At 31.5% G+C, this 22,397-nt stretch overlaps 1 protein-coding gene across 1 annotated transcript in view; it reads left to right on the plus strand.

The window, feature by feature from the left end:
- Positions 1–22,397, plus strand: part of Cad96Ca (tyrosine kinase receptor Cad96Ca) — a 167,232-nt gene that overhangs the window by 120,341 nt on the left and 24,494 nt on the right. The window contains exons 3-5 of the mRNA XM_075360872.1: positions 11,948–12,514; positions 18,733–18,846; positions 20,771–20,894. Of these exons, the coding sequence (XP_075216987.1) occupies positions 11,948–12,514; positions 18,733–18,846; positions 20,771–20,894 (805 nt within the window). The remainder of the gene's footprint in view (positions 1–11,947; positions 12,515–18,732; positions 18,847–20,770; positions 20,895–22,397) is intronic.

The following is a 22,397-nucleotide window of genomic DNA, read 5'->3' on the forward strand; positions in this document are numbered from 1 at the left end:
TTTTCTTTAAGAGTAAATAAACGTAATATTTAAAACTCACAATTTTTAACTGTGTATATTTATATCCTCCCTCCTTCCTTCCTGCAATAATCAAAATCGGCGGAGGGACTCAGCGTCTACGCAGATTGTGCATATTCCCTTCGTCGACTGATCTTATAATCTCTGAAAACTACTGAAATTCAGGTGATATTCAGCTCTACCGATGCTTTCTGTATAGTATCTACCGATACTACAAAAATTGACTGTATATGCGACTATTACTTTCAGAGAAGGCAACTCTTATCACAACAATTTATATCTCAGGTGTTTTACATGCGTCATACAAATAAAAACTGGCACGTAGTAACATAAAGCAACATATTTTTTCGGTGTGCTCCTTTCTAAGTAGTGATCAGTAGAGGAAGCTTAGCCTTAATATGATTAACGGAACAAAAGAATGGCGGGAGTTTCAATATTTCTCCCTACAGATCGCAGAGCCTGGAAAATGTTCCTTGCTGCTGTATCTTTCTATTATCGAGCGGGTTTCGTGGGTTATTTAGTGACAGTTATAAATTTTAAGATTTATTTATAAACGGATTTGGTGATCTGCATTCCTATCCGTATGGACCAGCGTGAAAATTATTTACGGGGTCTGACCGTAGGAGACTAAGTTTTTGAGCCTCGTGTTCTCGGCGTTATTGCCCTTCAGTCCGTCCGCTGAAGTCCTTTCGATACTAGTGCCTTATGGGCCAGCAGGAATATGCCTACCGGCGTACTGAATTGACTGAATTGAATTGTAAATTTTGAGGGTGTAAGAGGATTGCAAGATTTTGAGGATTGTAAGAGGATTTTAGATCTTCTTCTTCTGTTGTGGCTACCCTTCGTGCTGTTTCTCTGCTGGGCTCTTCTACCGGACTCCTATCCGTGGCGATGAGTCGCGTAAATATGATTAATATTGTTTATCAGTAACCAAGAGCATTACAATTTTAATATTCAGTTACTGGTTTTAGCTTTTTTTTTATTGTTGTATATTTATTAATTTTGCTGCTGTAATGAAAAAGTTGTTACGTTACTGTTTTATGCACTGAATAAGAAATGTATTTTGATACTCACTCTATTACGATTACAATCTAATGAAGCGCGGTGAAATTCTTCATATAATAACTTGCTAACGTAAACATGGCATACACCAGTACGAATATTGTTTTTTCTGTTTTTATTCAGAGATAAAAATAAGAAAGGAAAAGAGATAAAGATTGACAGAGCGTGTTCGAAATCAACCAATATTTTCCGCCTACAATGAAATAGAAAAAGAAAGAAGTGAAATGTTTTCTTTTCACACTGGAATGAAAACCGTAAGTTAATTTTAGAATGCTGTTCTACTTCTTTTCTGCTCAATGCAATCTTCCAATTTCGTCGTCGTTTTTCTCTTTTATTTTTGTTCTCTCTCACTTCGTATATATAACACACAAACACATACAGAGAGAGAGAGAGAAAATTATACTCACTTTAAAATAAAATTCAAATATATAAAATTTCAACTTTTCATTTTTCATGTAAATGTCTTAACAATGAAAAGTAATGCTGCTCTCGTTGAGATTTGCTGAAAAAGAGATAAAATGCCTGTGGGAAGCAATTTGTAAAACGAATTCACGAAAGCACGCTTCTGTGAAATTGCTAGCCGACACTAATGTTGTGTGCATCTGTTACAAAACATATCATTACCATTAGTTTCATACACTTCCCGATTCCTTTTTTTCTCCGGTATTTTTTTGTTTAATTTTAACATATTTGTTACATATACTAAATGTAAAAATTATTTTCTTTATACTTACCTAATTTTTTTTTGGCTTTGATATCATCACATAAGCTTGAAACTTATGCGTGAGATATGGAAATTAAATTTTGTAGCGTATGAAAATTGCAATGTCTGACTGGAATTCAAACCAGGGACCCCCGGTTGAATGGGTAAGACGCTACCACTTTGCCACGGAGATTTGTTTCCCACGGTAGTTTTTCTACCTTTCCTTCCATTAATATATTAACAAAACCCGGTGACCTTCTTTACTGCGATTTTTGTAACAAAGCTTGCTCTTTTAAATTTTGTCATCCCCCTTTTTATATTCCTTTTTATTTAACACTAAAAGCTTCTATTTTGTTATTGCCTGATTATTTTCATCATATTCAACAAACAAATATTTTATAAAATATTTTGCCTGCATTTAAATTTATCATTGATAATAACAATTTTTTTTCTGCATAAAATCATTAAAAGAGAAAGTTATTTTCCGCATAATTGAACTTTATAGTAATTTAATATACAGACTGATTCAGGAGGAAAGGGAAATAATTTTGCAACTAATTTTAGAGCTTAAAATAAGAAAAAAACATACAAATATATATGCGAAAATGTCTTGTCATGGAGTTCACAGCTAGTGAAACATTTTACCCGGATTTCAGTTCCCACGGAGAAATGGGGTCATACTGAAATTTTTAAGGCGTTATATAAGAAATAAACTTAAGTTTTCTCATGTTTTTTGAGCTGAAAAATATAGTAATACAAGTCATAAAACTGTAACTCCCGTAGTTTTCATGATATCCAACGTAAAACAGAAAACTTCGGTGACAAAAAACACGTTTTTCAGGAAGAACAAATACCTTTGTGAAATGACAAAAAAAGTGCGTATAAACTTTATTATTAAAACTTGTGGAAAATTTAATTCTGATAAAATTGATGTAATGATGTCTATGAAAAACAAAAGAAAATCAACTTTTACTATTAAAAACAAAACATATCAGAAAAATATTGAATTTTTAAATATTAAAAAAAAAAAAAAATTGTTTAATACAGTAAAGTTAAATTTTTGGATATAAGCCCATTTACGGATGAACTAATCATATTAATAATCTGAATAACACTAGACAAAAACTACATTTGAAATGAATTAATCTCAAGAATATTCTTTACTGACGAATGGCATTAAATAAGTTATTACTAAATCAACTTTTGAATAAATTAATTGCCACTAAATAATTCTAATTTTTGACGTGTACATTTTTTTTTTTATGCTGTACCCTTTAATAAATAGTAAAAGTAATGTAACCTTTGAATATCTGATAGATCACTTATAATGAATTACATCGTTAAACATAGTAAAGAAAAATTGCCATTCAAGAATATTTCCTATCAAATGATGATAGTTTGATTGGTGGCAATTGAACAGGATTGGTTAAAGTATGAGATCCATTTTGACTTACGTTTAAGTTATCAGAAACATAACAATCGATTAATGCATTTAGTTTATATTCTAGGTTATGTAAGTTATATTCAATCTAAACCTTGTCGTTTACAACATCTGTCTCAGAATAGTTCTTCTGTTTTCGACTGAATAGTATCATATTATTGCAACAGTTCTTGTAAATTCCTTAACTTAATTTTAATGAAAAGCTATCATTAATTTGAGGATCAAAGATGCTAATATAAGTTTGAATTCTAATAATGAATGTTTTAACAACCTTATGTTTACCTTTCAACATCGTTAAAGCTGCTTGTGTATCTTCTAAACTCTTACCCATGGTTAAAAGAATAATATTAATAATAATCTCAGAATAAATTCTATTAATCAACTGAATGACTAAACAATGATTGTTGAATAGTTATGTATCGAAATGACGTGTAGAGAGATGTCCTTGAATTATAGCAGCTTAGCAATACCGTAATTATTATAAATATAATAAATATCATAATACAACTCTTCAAAAAATATTTTAACAGATATCCGGCCCGGGAACCAAATTTATGTACAATTATTGCCATACGTTTTAACTGCTTAGCTAATGAATCGTACAGAATTGTTGGTTGCGTAAATAATAAAGTGAAAAAAAAATATTTATAGGTTAGACTTAACTATATAAATTTTCAATTGATTTAAATTGAAAACCATGTTATTTCAATATTTTAGAGTCCGCGTAACCTGTAAATTCTTTCTAAACAAAGATTTGATATACTGTTTAAAACTTTAGATGGGTTAACTTTTAGGATTCTAATAGAGACGAGATTCACGAATCGATCAAGACTAAAGAAATAAGGAACAATACGTTCGTTAATAATCAGATAAAGAATAATAAGTAATTATAAATTCATAAGTTTTTTTACAAAATAATGAAAAAATCGTTACTTTATTTCATGTCTGAGCAATCTATACCATAAATTAACTAATTTTGTTTAGGATTGAATGAACTTGATTAGTCCTATTACTGCTTGGGGCCGTCCAGAATTAAGCTTATCAATTCTAAATGAGAATATCAAAACTTAAAAATATTTGTAACATGTTATTAAATATAGATAAAATGAGATTTATTATAAATAGTTATATTCAATATAAAGTATAAACTGGCATTACGTAATTTATAATAAAATCAAATCAATGGAACGAAGCAATTTATTAAACAGAAAACACGTATTAAAACTGAAATTAAACACTCCATTAAAGAAATAATTAAGGAATTTTACTTTTAATTCAAACTGTCATAAAAAAAAAGTTTACATAATTTTGAACTGCATTTTTTTACGATACAGATGTAATTTCTTTTTCACGTTAAAGTTTCTATAAGATAAAGAATTATATTAAAGCGTATCTTTTCATAAAAAAAGTCAACAAAAAGAAAATAAAACATTGTTTTTCTACCTTTATTTATAGTAGAAGCAGATTAGTATTTCATGCTTACGTGTATTGAAAAGTCGTTCAACTCACTGAATACCTCGCTTTCTTTATTCGATGTATGCACGACTTCAATTCAGACATGCATTTTAGAAGCCACATCACTTTCCCCATTTATTCTCTATTAAAATATCCATCTAACGCGACATTTATGCATTTGCAATAAATTACTTTCTCTGTTCCTTTATGAGTAGGAGGGTGCGTACTAATAAAAGTATGTCTATCCATTTTAGGACGTATTACAAGAAAAGTAATGGACTATAAGGGAAATTTGCAAGAACGAGCGTTATTGTTTATTTTGAAAAAGAAACGGTTGATATAAATTTAACTTAATGCTTAAATTTAAAATACATAATACTTCTTATCTTAATATACTGTTCATTGATATATAGTTCTTTCGTAAGAAAAATAAACAATTTAAAAAGCAAAAATCTTGGTTTTTTAAATTTTTAATGAAAAAAAATTAACGATAGTTAACGAAGACCTGAACCTATAATATTATATGAAAAACGTATGAAACTTAGCGGTTGCTCTATTAAATTTCCAGATGTGGTAAAAACTGTTGATTTTCATTAAGAGTTAAAATTCGATTGATTTTTATCAACCAGAGAGGTTACATGGTAATTAAAAATATGTTATGTCTAAATCATAAAAGTAGAGTGTGTAAGGTGAATTATATTTGGGGATTTGAGGACTAAAAGGATTAGTTTTCAAATAACTTTAAACTTCAAAATAAGACGACGTGGATTAACGTTAGTCCTTGTTTTAGAGAAGTTCTCTCAATTTGATGACTTAGTTTAGATAAATTTGCTCAATATTAAGCTTTTTTCCATAAATTTCATTAATAATACATTTTTTAGGTTTTTTTTTAGTAATTTGCAAAGTTCACTTACTCCAAAATAAAAAAAATGTGGTTTGTAAATGTTTCTTTATTGCATTTAACAAAAGCGAAATTGCCAGATAATATTGAATATTCATCTTTGATGCATTTCTTTTAATTCTGAAAAGCAAACTATACTTAATACCTCGAATTTTTAGATAGGTATCATAAGAAAGATATCTATTGTTATGGGTACCATGTTCGACTTCCGGAACATTTCTACATATCTTTGCAATTCACATCGCCCAGACCCCAAAACCACCGTCAGCTCAAAAGTTTATATATATATATATATATATACACATACATATACTTCGTATATATTTCACTTAACTTGGACACGATAACTGCAGTAATTTTGCGCCAATCACTTTCAAATTGTTCCGTAAAAATAAGTTGTCCCAAAATCTCGTTCGAGTCGTTAACGACCAAAATCGGTCCATGGGGGTGGAAATAGAGGGACTTTGTCGGAAAAAATATCGTTATAGCTTTCTTATTAAGTTTAATATCGAATTCGTTTAAAGTTTCTACTATCTTTGGATAAGGGCCTAAAAGTTATATAAGTAAAGTTATTTGATATCACCACCATCGGCCTAAGGGATAGAAAAAATGGGGTTTTCAAGACAAAAAGAAATATACCTCCCTTAATAGGCACATTATTGAATCTGTTTAAAGTATTCATTAGTCCTTTAAACATTATCAAAAACCTTTGTCTGAAACAATTTTTGATATGATCAACCCTTACGCCAAAGAGTGACCAAAAAATTGCTGGAATTGTAAGATGGGGCTTGCATGCTAAACATGTGAAACTTTTCTTCACATGTAACCATTGTCGTATTGAGTAAACTTAAAGTTTTTCTTAACTTAAAGGTGGAAATCTTTTTTATCCCTTATTTAGTACCGGTGAAATCTACCTCCGCCATCCGGCGTGCCGAAAGGGATTTTTTAAACCCCAATTGGACGTTCAAACAATTGCAATGTGATATTAATTGTCAATTATGGTAAAAATTAGGGAAAATTTTGGCGGCATAACTGAAAATGTAATATTTTTGAACTTGTAATTATGTTTCCTCATGAAATACTTATATTTCATTTAATAACGATTTAAAAAAAAAGCAACAAAAATACGAGTTCACAGTAATTTACTGTAGCACTATTTTGAATGATCAAGACTGAATATTTAACAAACAGACAAATGGTTAGGATTTTTATTTTATTTTGTAAAGGAATTTTCTAAAATGTAACTTCCATTAAGTTTTATCAACCAATTAAATTGAATAGTAAATTTTATTCTGATGAGTGACAGATTTTTTTAAATAAAAGATTTTTTTTAGGTAGACTGAGTATATTTTTACAATTTGTTATCTTTTTAATAATGCTAATAGCTTATTATTGGAACATTGTTTATTACATTATTAAAGCATAATAATTGTATAATTTGATATTCAGTATATTCTCTCTTGAAAGTCCTGAAAAAATTAATTGAAAAAGTGAGGGTAAATAGTTAATACAATTTTTCATAGTTAAGAAAGCTTAATTTACGTTCTGCAGCAGTCTCCTTACGTTATTTCTCTGCAGTACTTTTCTTGTTTTTATAAAGACGTTGGTTTCTCGCCTCTGTTCTTCATTTTTCTTTACAAAAGTTTTTAACTCTTGTTATTATTTTAACTGATTTTTATTGATTTTATGTAATTAAAAATTAACACTGTAATAAGGCTTTTAAATAAGATTAAAAATTAGATTTTTTTTAAATTTTAAATTAATTTTAAATATATACATACTAATTTTCTGAATAAAACTAAAATTAATTATTAAAAAAAAAAAAAAAAATGAATCCTACATCAAAACCATGCAATGTAATGCACATATATAGAATTATAAGATTCCCACAGTCACTACCGATGCTGTATATTATATATAATATATATTGGGTCTGAAAGGTTTTTGACAAGAAATCATGATTTTATAAACAGTGATTGACCTTGGGCAGAAACTCACTTTACCTGCCCGACAAAAGACCGTATCACATCATCTAAATGACGCATACATATAAAATACCAGAATTCCTACTATACCTACCTACGCGCCGGAAAGCGAAACAATTTTTTTTTATCAATCTTCAGACCGATATTTAGTGCCTAAAAAAGTTGTTCAATATCATGGTACGACCCCGAAAAGCAGCTGGTTCGCAATCACACCATCGCGGTAGATTTATTTCAATCAGATTAATAGTAAAAAGGTTATGCGCAACATAAAAAATATATACTGATTGAATTCAAACCCTCCTTTTTGCAGTCGGTCAAAAATGTAAAATAAACTTTTAAGAAATATTATTCAATTGGTTTAAAGTCTTACTTTCCGGTACCGGCGCTAAATTAAGAGGAAATCAATTGTTCGTAAGCTGTTGGTTGTAGTTTTTACGACTTATTAAAGTCGGAATTTTCAAAAATATTTTGTTTTTATTTTAATTTATTAATTTATTTTATTTACAAAATAAATTAGAAAGATTACTTATGGAATACTTTACTGTTTTTAAAATGTAATACTTCGTTCATTTATTTAAATTTCTGGTAATTTAATCCCACTTAAGTAAATTATTAATTATTACAATTAATTAATATGGGCATTAATCTGTGTTTTTTATGTTGATCATTAAAAAAAATTACAGGCATGTTCTTTTTCAGTGCTTATAACAAAAATTTCTGTTAAAAAATTCGGAGATTAATTTTTTTTTTGTTTTTATTTGTTGTCATAAATTATATCTTGATCATTTTTAGTCAGAAAGTGACTAAACCCTTTGTTTAAAAGAAATTGTTTTTATTATATAATTTTCTGTAAATATTTCCTGGTATGTAAGTCAGTACTACATCTTTTGTTAAATTCCTTAAAATATGATTTTTATTGTTTAACAATCTTTAGTTTGGATTCATTGTTAAGTGTAAGATGTTAATACGTAAATTCCACATTAATCCGCTAAATTAAAAATATTACGCAAATCACGACTTGTCCCCGTAATCATAAATTACTTAATAAAATTGATTGAATTGACTATCGCTTTGTGTCATTATAATTTTAATTTATTTCCGGTTGATTTATCTCCTTTCCAAATAAAATGAAGCATTCTTGATAAACAGAATAAAGAATTAAATTAATTTTGAAAAACTGGACATTGTAGTGTTTTTATTTTAAATCCTAATAAAAAAGAGTTTGTACTTTTTTGGATCAAATTCTAATGTAATTTGAGGGGTGTAATCGGCTTCAATCAAACTTTGGATAAAAGCCATATATAGAATGTATTACGAAGTGCTGTTGGACTTTCATAACTCATTATAATGAAGAAAACAATGGAAAAAGTTCATATAATTATATAAACTAAAATGCTTCATTTTTGAGTTACGGTTAGTGAAAGATTTCGTTCGGCTTTCTACTACCCCGGTGAAATGAGGCCGTACTGAAATTTTTAGAGCGTTAGTTAGGGAATAATTAGTGAATTATGGTTTTTGACCTGAAAAATTAAAAGAAGTTGATTCCATAAAGGTATCTGCAGTAATTTTTTAGAAATTTAGGGTGAAAACCAAAATAATAGGGGTAAATTCCCTGTGTTTTTGTGTTTGCAGTAAAATAACTTTGTTAAATGGGTAAAAAACATGTAACACTTTTAAACAAAATTTATAGAGAATTTAAATCAGAAAAAAATGGTTTAAGGTAAATTATATAAAACAAAGAAAGGTTAGAAAAATTTGAATTTTATTTAGAAGCAGAACATTGTTACGTCTGTAAGAAAAGTACTTACTTAATATAAACAAAAACCAAATTCTTCTTTGGTGATGTGAAATATTTGCAAAAACAAAATTTCCTATTAAAAAAATTAAACACTGGAAATTACACACAATTGTAAGACAAAAATAAATAAATTTAAATTATTTACATAATTTTTTATTAATGACAGAAATACATTATCTGAAAAATTATTATTTCAAAGTCGGCAATAAAATAACAACAGCTGATCAACAATGTTCAATACTGTATTAGTGTTTAAAACATTCTGTAAGATACAGTAAGTATATCGGATACTGTGTACTGTGTACTGTGCTGTGGTTAGCGAAGGTATTCTGTAAATTTTAATTTAAACGTGATCGTTTTGCCACTGAACTAATGTCGTACTTATCTACAGCAGAGGAATACGCTGAAATTGTATTCATTTTAGGTGTGTGTAATGGTAATGTTACAGCTGCTGCAGAAGAATATGAAATACGATTTTCGAATCGCAGGATTCTAGATCTCAGACTTTTCGCAATCTTCGGGAAACAGGTTCAACACGAACGATCTGTCCAACACGACGCTGTTGATGAAATTATTATCGATGCAGTTCAGCTTAGTCCAAGCGTCAGTACACGAAGTCTTCTAAGCGGATCGAAGTTTCGCAATCGATAGTTAGGAGGATAATTTAACAAAACAGATTTTATCCTTATCATAAACGGTCAGTTCTATATCTACACCCAGGAGACGGTCCGCTTCGAATAGTATTCTGCAACTGGTGGAATACAAAAATCGACCACTCAACAAGTATGTTTTTACCGACGAGACAAATTTTACTTGAAATAGCGTGGACAACTTCCACAATGAACATGCAAGGGGACTATTAGAAACGGTGGAAGACAGTTTTCAGCATCGATTTAGCGTCGGTGTATGGTGTCGCCTTCATTGCATTCAGCTGTTTGGACCATTTATATTACCTGGCCGATTAAATGCTGGGGTCTACTTGCAATTTCTTCAAGAAGAAGTGCCCAGATGCTTGAAGGTATTCCTTTAGCGCTGAGACGCAAGGTATACTTCCAGCACGATGGCGCGCCTCCTCAATTCACTTGTGCCAATTCCACTCACTTAAATCATAATTTCCCAGAGAAATGGCTCGATCGGTCATGGAGGTCCACATTCCTGGTCACCAAGATCGCCTGATCTCTTTAGATTTTTGCGTCTAGAGATGGATGAAAAATATTGTACTCAAAACAAATCGTGAGGATTAATTTTAAGCATTGTAGATGCGGGATGAGCAGTTTAAGACAAGCCCTAAAGAATAAAAAAGAGCAACAAAAGCAGTGCTGAAGCGTGCCAAGAAATGTGTTGAAAATAGCGTGCTAGTTTTTTAAAATTTATTATAAATTGGTACGTATAATGTAATTTTGTCTAGTGTACTGTTTTTAAAGAGAATAAAATTTTTCACTGCTTTATTCAACTTATTTTACTCCATTTTGTTCAGCATTAATTTTCTACAACTTTTGTTTAAAATTTTTGTGTTTTATTACCAATAAAACAAAATTATTGTACGTCAAAAGTAAAAAAACATGGTATTTATCCCAATTTATTGGTTTTCACTCCGTATGCCTCAAAAATTACTCCAGATACGATTCTGGAATCTATTTTATTTAATTTTTCAGGACAAAACCCATCAGAAATAATTAATTTTTCCTTGATTAAAGTCCTAAAAATTTCAGTACGACCTCATTTCACCGGGGTACCTGAAATCCGAACGAAATCTTTCACTAGCTTTAACTCAAAAATGTAACATTTTAAAACATATGTTTATATGAACGTTTTCCACGAGTTATTTTTACGAGTAGAATAAGTTATGAAAGACCGGGAGAACTTCGCGATATACTCTGTAGATTTCAGAAATTTAATAAACTTATCAGTTTGGGTCCCAATATTTCTTGAAAAACTGCCAATAATGTGCGCTAGTTTGAATCGCAGACCCAATACACGTAATATATATTCAAGGAGCTATTTCAACTTAATTTTCCAATGTGCTTTAGTGTTGTTATCCTAACAACAATACAGAGAAATTTTACCATAAACTAAAAGCATAAAAATTAGGTTATCGATTAAAAATTTACATATTACATATATTTTAAGGGGATTTTAACTTAAAAGATATATTTCCACTTTAATTTTTAATGTAATTTAAAAGATCCTAATTTTTTAGTGTAATTAATTTTTTGAAAATGAAGGGTTTCTTTATAAATATAAACAAGAAATGTTAAAAAAAAATAGAAAATGTTAAAAATAGAAAATGTTTGAAATTGATTATAAATATTTCAGAGTTGTAAGTCTAAATATTTCGAAATATGTAACACTATACATATTTAATTTCACTTAGCTAATTGACTCTACTCGTACCTTATAAATACTCGTAAAAGAGTAAATAAGTTGTGAGTAATTGCTGCTGCCGTTCTGAACAATTTATAATTTAAATGCTTAAATGTTGTAAATTAAAAATTGTATTTATTTTTACCTTAATGAATAATAAATAATATAATTATAATTAATACGAGTAATTTTATCAATAATATATTTTTTTAATTTTCAGGGAGGTGAAGATTTATTTTTGTACGTCACAGTATCAGATGGAAAACTGACACATAAAAGTGAAGTATGGGTAAACATCTTAAACACGTCAAATTTACAATCAAATCCACGTAAACCAAGTAAACTACCACCGAGCAACCCTCCACAATACCATTCCCCTCCGCAACTCCCTGGTAATAATAACAATCGACGTAACAACATTCCTTATCATTTATTACCTCAAGGATTTCCGCAACAACCAAGACTACCACCTCCAACCCCTCCTACATTACTTACATCATCTACAACACAAGAAACAACATCATTAATAAATAGTGAACCGACCTTAACATGGACGAACCAACGTGTAAATAATTCTTCAGCTAGATTGAACGCATCTACAACTAACGATATTAACGATCGTGAGGAGCTTTCATCAACTCTTCCATCGCATACAGTCGCGACAGATATAGCTTTTGTAATTGTTCCAGTTGTTATGGTCGCTATAATACTATCGGTTTCTGCGATCGCTGCTTGTATATTCCGCAAACAGTTATGCAAAAAAGCAAAAACAAAAAAGGATGAAATGGTAAGAAAGTAGTATTATATTATTTACTTGTATTAATTAATAAATATTTCATCGAAACTAATTTTTATTTTAAATAAACGGGTTTTATAATTACTATTGTTATAATGTGTTATAATTAAAAATGGATTCATATTTTAATATTTTGTATTAACAGAACTGATAAAATAAAATGCAAATGTAAGACTGTTTTAATGTTTTATTTTTACTGATGAAATAACAAATAAATTTATAAGGGGTTAAATTTTGAATTTGTTTTTTATTCAAAAAAAAATTAATAAGCATGATTTAAAATTATTGCTTTCAAACAAAATATTGGAACTTTTTATTAAAAAAAAACAAAAAAAACTTTTAATTATTAATTAGTAACACATTCTACAGTGGTTACCGATTTACCATATGTTAAGGATCCCTTTGTAAAGAGATTAGATTAGGTATTAATTAAAAACATTCGATCTGTTTTTTCTTTTGTAGAATTTAGTTTAATTTTAATTAAATTTTTCAAGCCTGTTGGTTTTTATAAGCTACTTGTAAAATTCTCACGTCACTGGTTAATATTTCTGTAAGTTCGCCTCCTTAAGTTCATCTTCTTTCTATAAGTTGATTTTCAAAAACATTTGCTACAATATTCAAATTTTATACGTAATATAAAAAAATCCAAGAACTTAATAAACAATTTAACAAAATGAAATTTACAAATACATTAAATATAATATTTGTTTGTATACTGGTATATATAGACAGTGATTCCAAATTGCACGGCAATCTCGTGAGATGATTCTATAGCCAAAAATAAGAAACATATTTCATATTATGTCAGAAAACGGTTCGTTAGCGAGTTTCGGCTCGCTAAACATTTATCCCTTCTTTCTGAACCTTTTGTGAAATAAAACCGCGCTAATACTCTTGGGTTACAAATCGAAGGGTACATTTTGTGCTTCTTTAAAAATTTTGATCTAAGAAGTTGACTAAAAGTGATTTCAGACCTCTAACTCATTTAAGTTTTAAGGGAAAAGGAGTAAAACACGAAAAAGTTTAGTCGTAAAATATCCTTTTTAGATTTGGAATAATATAATTTTGTTAATTTACCAATGAACAAATAAAAATTTCTAATTAACTTTGTAGAGAATTTGTTTCTCAGAAAATTGATGTAAGTAACGTTTATTAAAATTAAACAAAAATTTGGGAAGTTCGACTTTATTTAGAAACAAAACATACAAACTGGATCGAAAATGTGACGATTTTAACACAAAAATATTACATACAAATGCTAAAATTATAAAATAAATTTGAAATCATCCTTCTAAAACATATTAAACACTTTTATTTTTTTTTAGGTTGGCAATAACAGCTCATAAAAAATTTAATTTAAATTTAGCATTTGAATGTTCATTCATTCCAGCAGCGTTTGTACATTTCACAATGGTCAGTCACTCACAATGGGTAAAATCACAAATTTGTTTTCATTTGGAGAGTTGACGGACATGTAGTAGTTAATGTATGGTAAAGTAAATAAAAATGGATTGGTTGCTGTGTAAGTACCGGGAAAATTATCCACATCGAAGAGTATCGAATCGTAAAACATTTGAGACTTTGGAGAGGCGAGTTCGAGAAACAGGTATGCTTAAACCACAATGATAAAAGTAACTATTTTTACTGGGACTTGAACCTTAGAACTCCTTATGAGACTGTTACAAGTAATTTCCAACGCACGTTTTCGTTTAATGTGTAGTGTGATCTTCTTTACCGCCAAGCCTCAATTGAGAGCCGTATTTGCATTTTTTGCAGACAAATCCGATGGAACTCCTAGAAGTTATTCCACTTGTAGGGAGAGTACAGATGTGGTTTTTTCAATTATGGCGCACTTGCTCACTACTGTCGTGATGTGAAGAATCGTTTAAACAACACATTCAGTATGCAATAGATTGGTCAGAACGGACCAGTAAAATGGTCACCTTGATCTCCGGATCTCACGCCAGCGGACTTTTTCCTTTGGGATTGGATGAAGTCGCTAGTCTCTTCCGCTCGTATTGGCACACAAGAAGAATCGAGACATCGTATAACAGAAGCTGGAATTACTATTAGGAATAATAATGACGCTATTAGATGTGCTAGCATTGATTGGCCGTACTGAACTATGCATTGAACAGAATGGTGGCCACATTGAGCAACTGCTTTGAAGAAATGTTTGCAGCATTATCAAGTAACCATTTTGATATTTAATAATAATTTTTAGAAAAAACCAAAAGCATGAGATTTCATTTTTTTTATTTCTTATCTCTTATTTCTTATCTATTTTCTTTTCCTTTTTCTATTACTGATAAGTTTTCTATTTGTTTTCATTTACATTTTGTTGTTGAAACAATGATGAAAATTGTTCTGTTTAAAATCGTATCACTTTTCTGATCCAGTTTGTGTGTTTTATTTCTATTTAAAGTTGTACTTCTCAAATTTGTGTTTAATTTTAATAAACGTTATTTTCATCAAATTCAGAATTAAATTTTCTACAAAGGTAATTAGAAATTTTTATTTGTTGACTGGTAAATTAACAGTTATTTTATTCCAAACTTGAAAAAGTGTATTTTACGACAAAATATTTTCGTGATTTGCATCTCTTTTATTTTAAACCTAAGTGTAATAGATGTCTGGACCCACTTATAATCAATTTCTTAGATCAAATGCAATAAAGAAGCATCAAATTTATCCTTCAATTATACCCCAAGAAATGTTTTTTTCGATGAGTCGGAGGAACCCCATTTACGGGCGAAGTGTCGAGCTCGCTAACAGGTTCCGCAAGATGTTATTAAAGAGTACTATATGTGGCTGCGCCCTACCGACTAAACCTCCTATCAAACCGAACTTCCCCTCCCGGAGCCGAATGGGGAAGTTTCTTCAAGCGGGGAGGAACTAGAGTCCCAGGGCATCATCACCGCCTCCTACCACGGAAGCACGGACGAACACCGCTCCTGAGAGGGTTATCCGTCACCCCTCTACTCACCAGCATGTCTTCACTGTCAGACCTACTCCTCTCTTCCATGTCCTTGATCTGCAGGATGTGCGTCACGTGTCGTGTTATCATAACGATTTTCCGCTCGCTCGTTAGCATGGCCGGAACTATACTCTTGACGCTCCAAAACAAAACGTGTTCCGGTGTGTCCAATTCACCATAGTAAATACAGAATGGATCCGGGGCCCTCTTCCTTCCTTAGAGGTAGACCCGAAAACCATTGTGGCCGGTCAGGAACTGGGTGAGCAATAAATTCAGCTCACCAAACCCTTTCCCGGTCCACGGTTCGATCTGCGTGATCAGACGATGGTCCACCGTACTTTGTAGACGCATCCCATCTGGCCTGCCATTCGAACATCATTGGCCATTATATTTTGGCGCGGGCCCTCGCCAACTGCTGCAGAGGGGGCATCCCCACTACTACCATAATAGCATCGGCAGATACAGATGCATAGACCGATTCCACCTTAAATGACTTTTTTCGCTGTACCCTCCAGAGAGTACCTATATTGCGCCTCACGTTCATCGCACCGACCGAAACTGGGACTCCATACAGTAAGACTGAGTTGACCACGTGAGCGAAGAGTTTTCTTCTCAACTCATGCGACCCTCCTACATTTTCTAGCAGTCCTGTTAGACTCTTGACAGTCTTCCCTGACTTCTCACATACCTGTCTAACATGTGGGGTGAACCTCCTTCTACAGTCTAGCGTTGCGCCTAAGTACCTAACCGTTACTTGCTGCTGGACTTCAACATCATCGATCATGATGCGAACGGGTGCGGTCCGACGCCTCCTTGCCATCACAATATAGCAAAACATCTCTCTGGATAACCGTAAACCCTGTCACTCCATCCACACGTTAATCCTAGTGATAGCAGTATTGGTAGCCATGGCCACAGAGTCTTCGGTCCTTGCCACCACCATTAGGACCAGGTCATCAGCATAGGCTATGGGAGTAACCTCCGCCGGGTATTGTATGCTCGTTATATATTATGATCCACAGCAGAGGTCACAGCCCTGGGGCACCCCGCAAGAGGAACGGAACAAAAACACGTTGCCTTTTAGATTATAGACGAAGTTTCTATTTTCAAGGTAACTTCTTATTAGCTTCTTGAGGTATTTGCTTACATCCCACTCCTTCAATGTCCTGTGGATAGCACCCAAGCTGAGGGTATTAAATGCATTTTGGACATCCAGAAGAACCACCACTGCGATTCTCCTGGTTCCCCAGGTCTTTGCTGCTGCATTCTACGCCAATCTCATCACCTCTTTAATCGCGTCTAGCGTGGACCTACCGGTCCTAAAATCGAACTGGTTATTTTGTAGTCCTCTTTAGCTGTTTTGAATAAAGCTGTTTTAGCTGTTTTGGTTAATTAGACTTGTAGGTCTGTAAGACGCCTGTTCCCCTGTAGGAGTAGGCTTTTTAATTAGAATAAGATTATCCCTTTTCTAAATCTCCGGAATGCTGCCTTTATTCAGAATCCTGTTAACAATAGGTAAGAAATTCACAGGGTCAACCTCCGTTAGTATTTTTATTATCTCTGCTGGGACTCCTTCTGGGCCCGGGCTTTTTCGCAGACCCATGTACTTGCTGGCGCTCACAAGTTCTGCAACCGAGAATGGTGGAATTTTCTCAGCTTGGGTCTCTTCTTTGTGACAGGCATCGCAGATCAGAAAGAACTTGACGCAACTTCGAACTTGAACCTCCGTCAACAAGGGCAGGGATCTACTCAGCCTACCGGTTACCAGTCTATATTCCCGTCCCCATCGGTCTGCGACTAGCTGATCGCATAAGTCCTTCCTCTTAGCCGATTTAATGACGGTCCTCATTACTACCCTGGCTTCGTATACTCCTGATAGTAATCTTCCACTAAACGGGCGTCTTCCCTGCAATTAGCCCTTTGGTAGACTCTTTACTTTGCTGTGCTCCTCTTTACAAACCCTCAATTTCAGGAGTCCACCGGTATGTATACTTTCTCTGCTTCTGTTCCTATGTAACCCCTGAATTGTTAAATTCATCTACTACCGTGCTGATAAACTGTTCTGAACCCCAAGAAATTTAGTACGGTTTAATTTTACAGAGGAAGCAAAACGCAGGGCTAAATGTTTCGCGAGCCGAAATGCGCTAATGAACCGCTTTCTGACTTATCTTTATATGAACCTTTTTCTTATTTTTGGCTATAGAATCATCTGCCGAGATATTGCTGTGCTATTTGGCATCACTCTATATATATAATGTATATTTCACAAAAAAATAAAAATAAAAACAGATCATGGAATATATTTTTCGGTTACAGATGTGGAGTTACCGTCTTTTTTAAACGCGTGCGAATAATATCAAGACCGGTAACTCTAGTAAAAAATATACTGTAACTGCGATGTTCCTTTGAAACCTTTATTGAGTTAAACGCTCTTTCATCATTTCGGAAAATATATAATTTATTTGCTGTTTTATTAAACATCCTTTTATATATTACATCTTATTTGTTGTGAAGCATTCCTGATGTAATGTGGTGTACGTCACGGAATATATCTGTGTTCATAACGAATACTGAAATTCCAAGGATTTTAATCATAATTTAAGGATTTCTCCAGAATATTATCAACTTCTTAAAAAAAAAAAAACCAAGATCGATTTGGCTTGATAAGACTAATAATTTTTATAGGGCTCATAATATAACACTGTGACGATGTACAGCTCTTCACATTTTTTGATAAAAGTAAATTAATAGTTCACTTTTTAATTGGTTTTCATTACTATTCGTTTTATTATTTTGCGTTACTGATTAAAATATAATAAATAACAAATTATTTTTAATCAATTTAATACTGTGCAGGCTAATTCAGTTTGAATAAATTAACTATGAAGAACTGTTAATAACAGAAACTTTTGAATTAAGAACATTTATGCAATTTGTACTTGTTATAAGCTTGTATACTAAATTTAATTATGCTTAAAGTAAAAGCTCATAGCTGGATGTAATGTAAAATTCTGTTTGATATTTTCCTTTATAATAATTCATTTTCATTTTTAAACACGAAGATTTATTAATTTGAACAAGTATCTAAAACAAACAACTTCTAGTCACCATTAATATATGTTAAATAAATTTATAACACATTAGTCTTTGGCTTGTGTATGTGTGTGTGTGCGCGCGTGCCTTCACTGAATTTTATTTACGTGTAATTTACGTTTAAAAAATCTTTTTTCAGCGAAAAGAGCCCGCAAGCGGAGGCGAAGAGCCAATGGCAATGCATCATTGGGGAGGACCTAGAGCATTCATAAACAGATATGAATCTTGGAATACTGAAAACAGTGACAATCAAGTAAGTCGCTTTCAGAATGTATAAAAAATGAATAATTTATTTATTTAAATATATATATATATATATATATATACTAGCTAATAGCAACTCCCGTCACAGCTTTGGCCACGCTCTATTGTTACTTGCGATTCCCGTTGCGGTCAGGGAATGTTTAGCTGGTCAGGGCTCTACTCCCGGGAACCCCTCTGTGTTCATTAAAGTCATGATTGTGAGAATAATAATAATAAATAAAAATTAAACTGTTCAGTTTATAAAAACTATCAGTGTATTATAATTTCTTCAGAGCAACAGTTTGGTCAGTAGAGGACCCAATAATTGGTTTTAAATTTCCCGTTGCAGATCCGTTCACGAAATACATACAGAATTACAAACATAAATTACCGACAAAATGTTACCACATTTCAAAAAGATTCAATAGTGTTAGTAGAAGAGCAAAAAATTATTTATGTTTTTTTACCCCTTAAAATATTAAAATAAAAAAACCTGATAACTGATTTTTGAAATTTATCTGAAGAGAATTTGCAAGCCCAAATCGAGCAAATATCTCGATTAATTCAGACGGAAATGGGGAAAATTTGCAATCATTGTTTAAATGTTTTTACATTTCTTCACCTCTTTCAAGGTCGAATTTCAAAAAATTTAGAAACTGGTTTTTATATATTCGCATGAAAATTACATACACCAAAAATACAGTTGATATCTTCATTTGCTACCAGCAATTAAAAAAAAAAAAAACTAATAAAATTTAATGTTACCAATATATCATGTATTATAAATTATATAATGATGATGATATATCAGAATGCTTATGAAACATCATACGTATCAACACAAATTCGTTTACGAATGGTTTATCAATTACTTAATCTTTGATACCAGCACATTTCTTTTTATACAAGATATATAATGTGGCTTGTTATTTCCACTTTGTCTTTAGGGTAATTTATCCCTTCTTCGCACGCATAAGACTCGGTTTCCTGCTACGTGACTCGGTAATTGGTACTTGTATGGGCTGCTTAAGTTGGGATTATTTGTATCTGTAATACTATTTTTCATTAAAGGCAAACTCTTATTCTTTAAATTAATATTCATTAATATCAAGGAATTAAGAAATGTTAGGGATGTATACAAAGTACGACTGTTGAGATATCCGAATACGTCACGCATAGATTCGCTAGCTAGTTGCTGCAACATAGTTGTAGTTACTTGGAATTTATCTACCGCTGCCAACCAGATTTTAGTGTTATCTTTACTTTTCCTATTCTTCGTAGATCTATTTCCCAAAATTTTCTTCAACAAGTTCTGGTATAATATCTTCTATTTTATAAACATATTTTTTTTGTAGCGGAAACACTTACTATTTATTTACAGTTAGATTATTATTGTTAGATTTCTTACAAACAGGAAAAATATAAGTTATCAGTAAGAAATTTCCGAAATGTTATCCCTTCCTTGAATCCATATTCTACTTTATATTTATATTTTACTCACGTAAGCCTTATCGCTGTGATATAAAAATCTTTTATGCGGTGAGGTTTTTTTAATACTTCCAGAAATTTTTCATATTAACTCATAAGTCGTTTGTTGTAAAATAACATTATCATTTATCGTTGAAATAATGTACTCTCTCCAATGAAATGGCTATTTTTAGCGTCAAAATGACTTAATATAAACATTTTTAAAATTATTTACAGGGATATATTAATACTGAAATAAAATTTTCGTAATTTGAAGAAGAACTTTAAATAATTTCTGACGAATAAATACGATAAATTACCGTTTAGTGATGGTCGTATGTTAGTATAGGATTGAAATGAAATATAAGCCTATTAAATTTACGTTTTGTTTGAAATGGAATTTCACAAATATTGTTATAATAAATAATCTAATAACTGTAATTTATGTACATGTGTTTCTTTTTCAGAACGAAGGCCATACAAAGTTATCAGACAGATGGGAGTTTCCCAGATATCACTTAAAAGTATTTAATATTTTGGGGGAAGGTTGTTTTGGTCAAGTCTGGAGATGTGAAGCAATGAATATAGATGGTAAATAATATTTCTTTCTTTATATCTACGTTTTATTCTAGATATTAATAATTTGTTGCTACGGATGAAGTGTTTTTATAAATGTATTTATTGTTTACCCGCGGAAAGAATAGCTGTATGAGTTGGGAAGAAAGTTTACTTAATTCTAAAAGAAATTTAATTAAAAATTTATTTTTTTAGTATTGTTGACGATCTAAAAGAATAGTGACATATGACAATGTAATTTAAAATTAATCGATAACGAGACTATGTAAGAATTTTGAAAAATTTAATTCAACAATTTATTTATTTAGAATACTATATGTCGGATATACCTTCCAACAAAGCTCACAGAAATTTTTTTTGTTTGATGATTAATTAATTGACTTAATAAACTCAACGACTGTGCATGGGAATATGATATGACATACTTGTAGTACAGAGTCATCGAAAAAGGTTGCAGCAATTTAAAGAAATCGTTTTTCAAAAACTATTAGAGATAATCAAACAGCTATTTTTTTTTAAATTCATCAACTCAAAAAGTTTTTTTACTTAGAATGTTTCAATGTGAGCTCCTCTGGTCGCTCTGTAAACATCCAGCCGATAATCGACTTCTGCCCAGGTCCGCTGGATCATTGAAGGCGAAATAACAGCGGCAATTGTGGCAATAACAGCGGCAATCCGTTGTCTTAAATCTTGTACATCCCTGATTTTTCACTGTAGACAATGTTTTTAACGTATCCCCATAGAAAAAATGTAGGGGTGCCAAAATCTGGGCTTCTCGGAGGCCAAAGGACAGGATCGGCCCTATGAATCCAACGATTATGAAATCTTTTTCATTGACAACGCTCGAATACTAAAGTGTGAGGGCGCACCATCTTTTTGAAACATTACAGCAACGTTACTTTTTGATCAATTAGGTCAAATTGTGAGAAAACTTTCAGTTGTAGCATGTCAAAATAAACATTCCCTGTTATAGTAGGCTCTTGAAAAAGAATGGGCCAATCACACGATCGGAAATCAAACCGAACCACACGTTTACTTTTGGTGAATTTCTGATATACTCAATTTAATTCGATTGCTGAGACCCCCATATCCTACAATTATGCTAAAACATTTAAGCCAACGAATTTCTGCTGCTATTGCCACAGTTACGCCTGCAATGATCCAGCGGGTCTGCGCAGAAGTCGAATATCGACTTGAGATTTACAGAGCGAACGACGGAGCTCGTATTGAAACATTCCCAGGTATTTAAAAATACTTTTTTGAATTGGTGAATTTAAAAAAAAAAAAAAATACTTTTTTGATTATCTCTAGTAGTTTCTGAGATACAATTTTTTTTAAATTGCTGCAACCTTTTTCGATGACCTGTATAAAATATATCAAGCTTGATCGGAATTAGAACCATAAAACTTAATACCAATATCAACAAAAATACATTTTATCAGAAGATAGAAGTACAAATATCAGTTAACTTAATACAACATATAAGACATTTGAAAATAACTTTTTCTGCATAAAAAA

Source organism: Lycorma delicatula, chromosome 3 (assembly GCF_047948215.1).
Source record: "Lycorma delicatula isolate Av1 chromosome 3, ASM4794821v1, whole genome shotgun sequence".
NCBI lineage: Eukaryota > Metazoa > Arthropoda > Insecta > Hemiptera > Fulgoridae > Lycorma > Lycorma delicatula.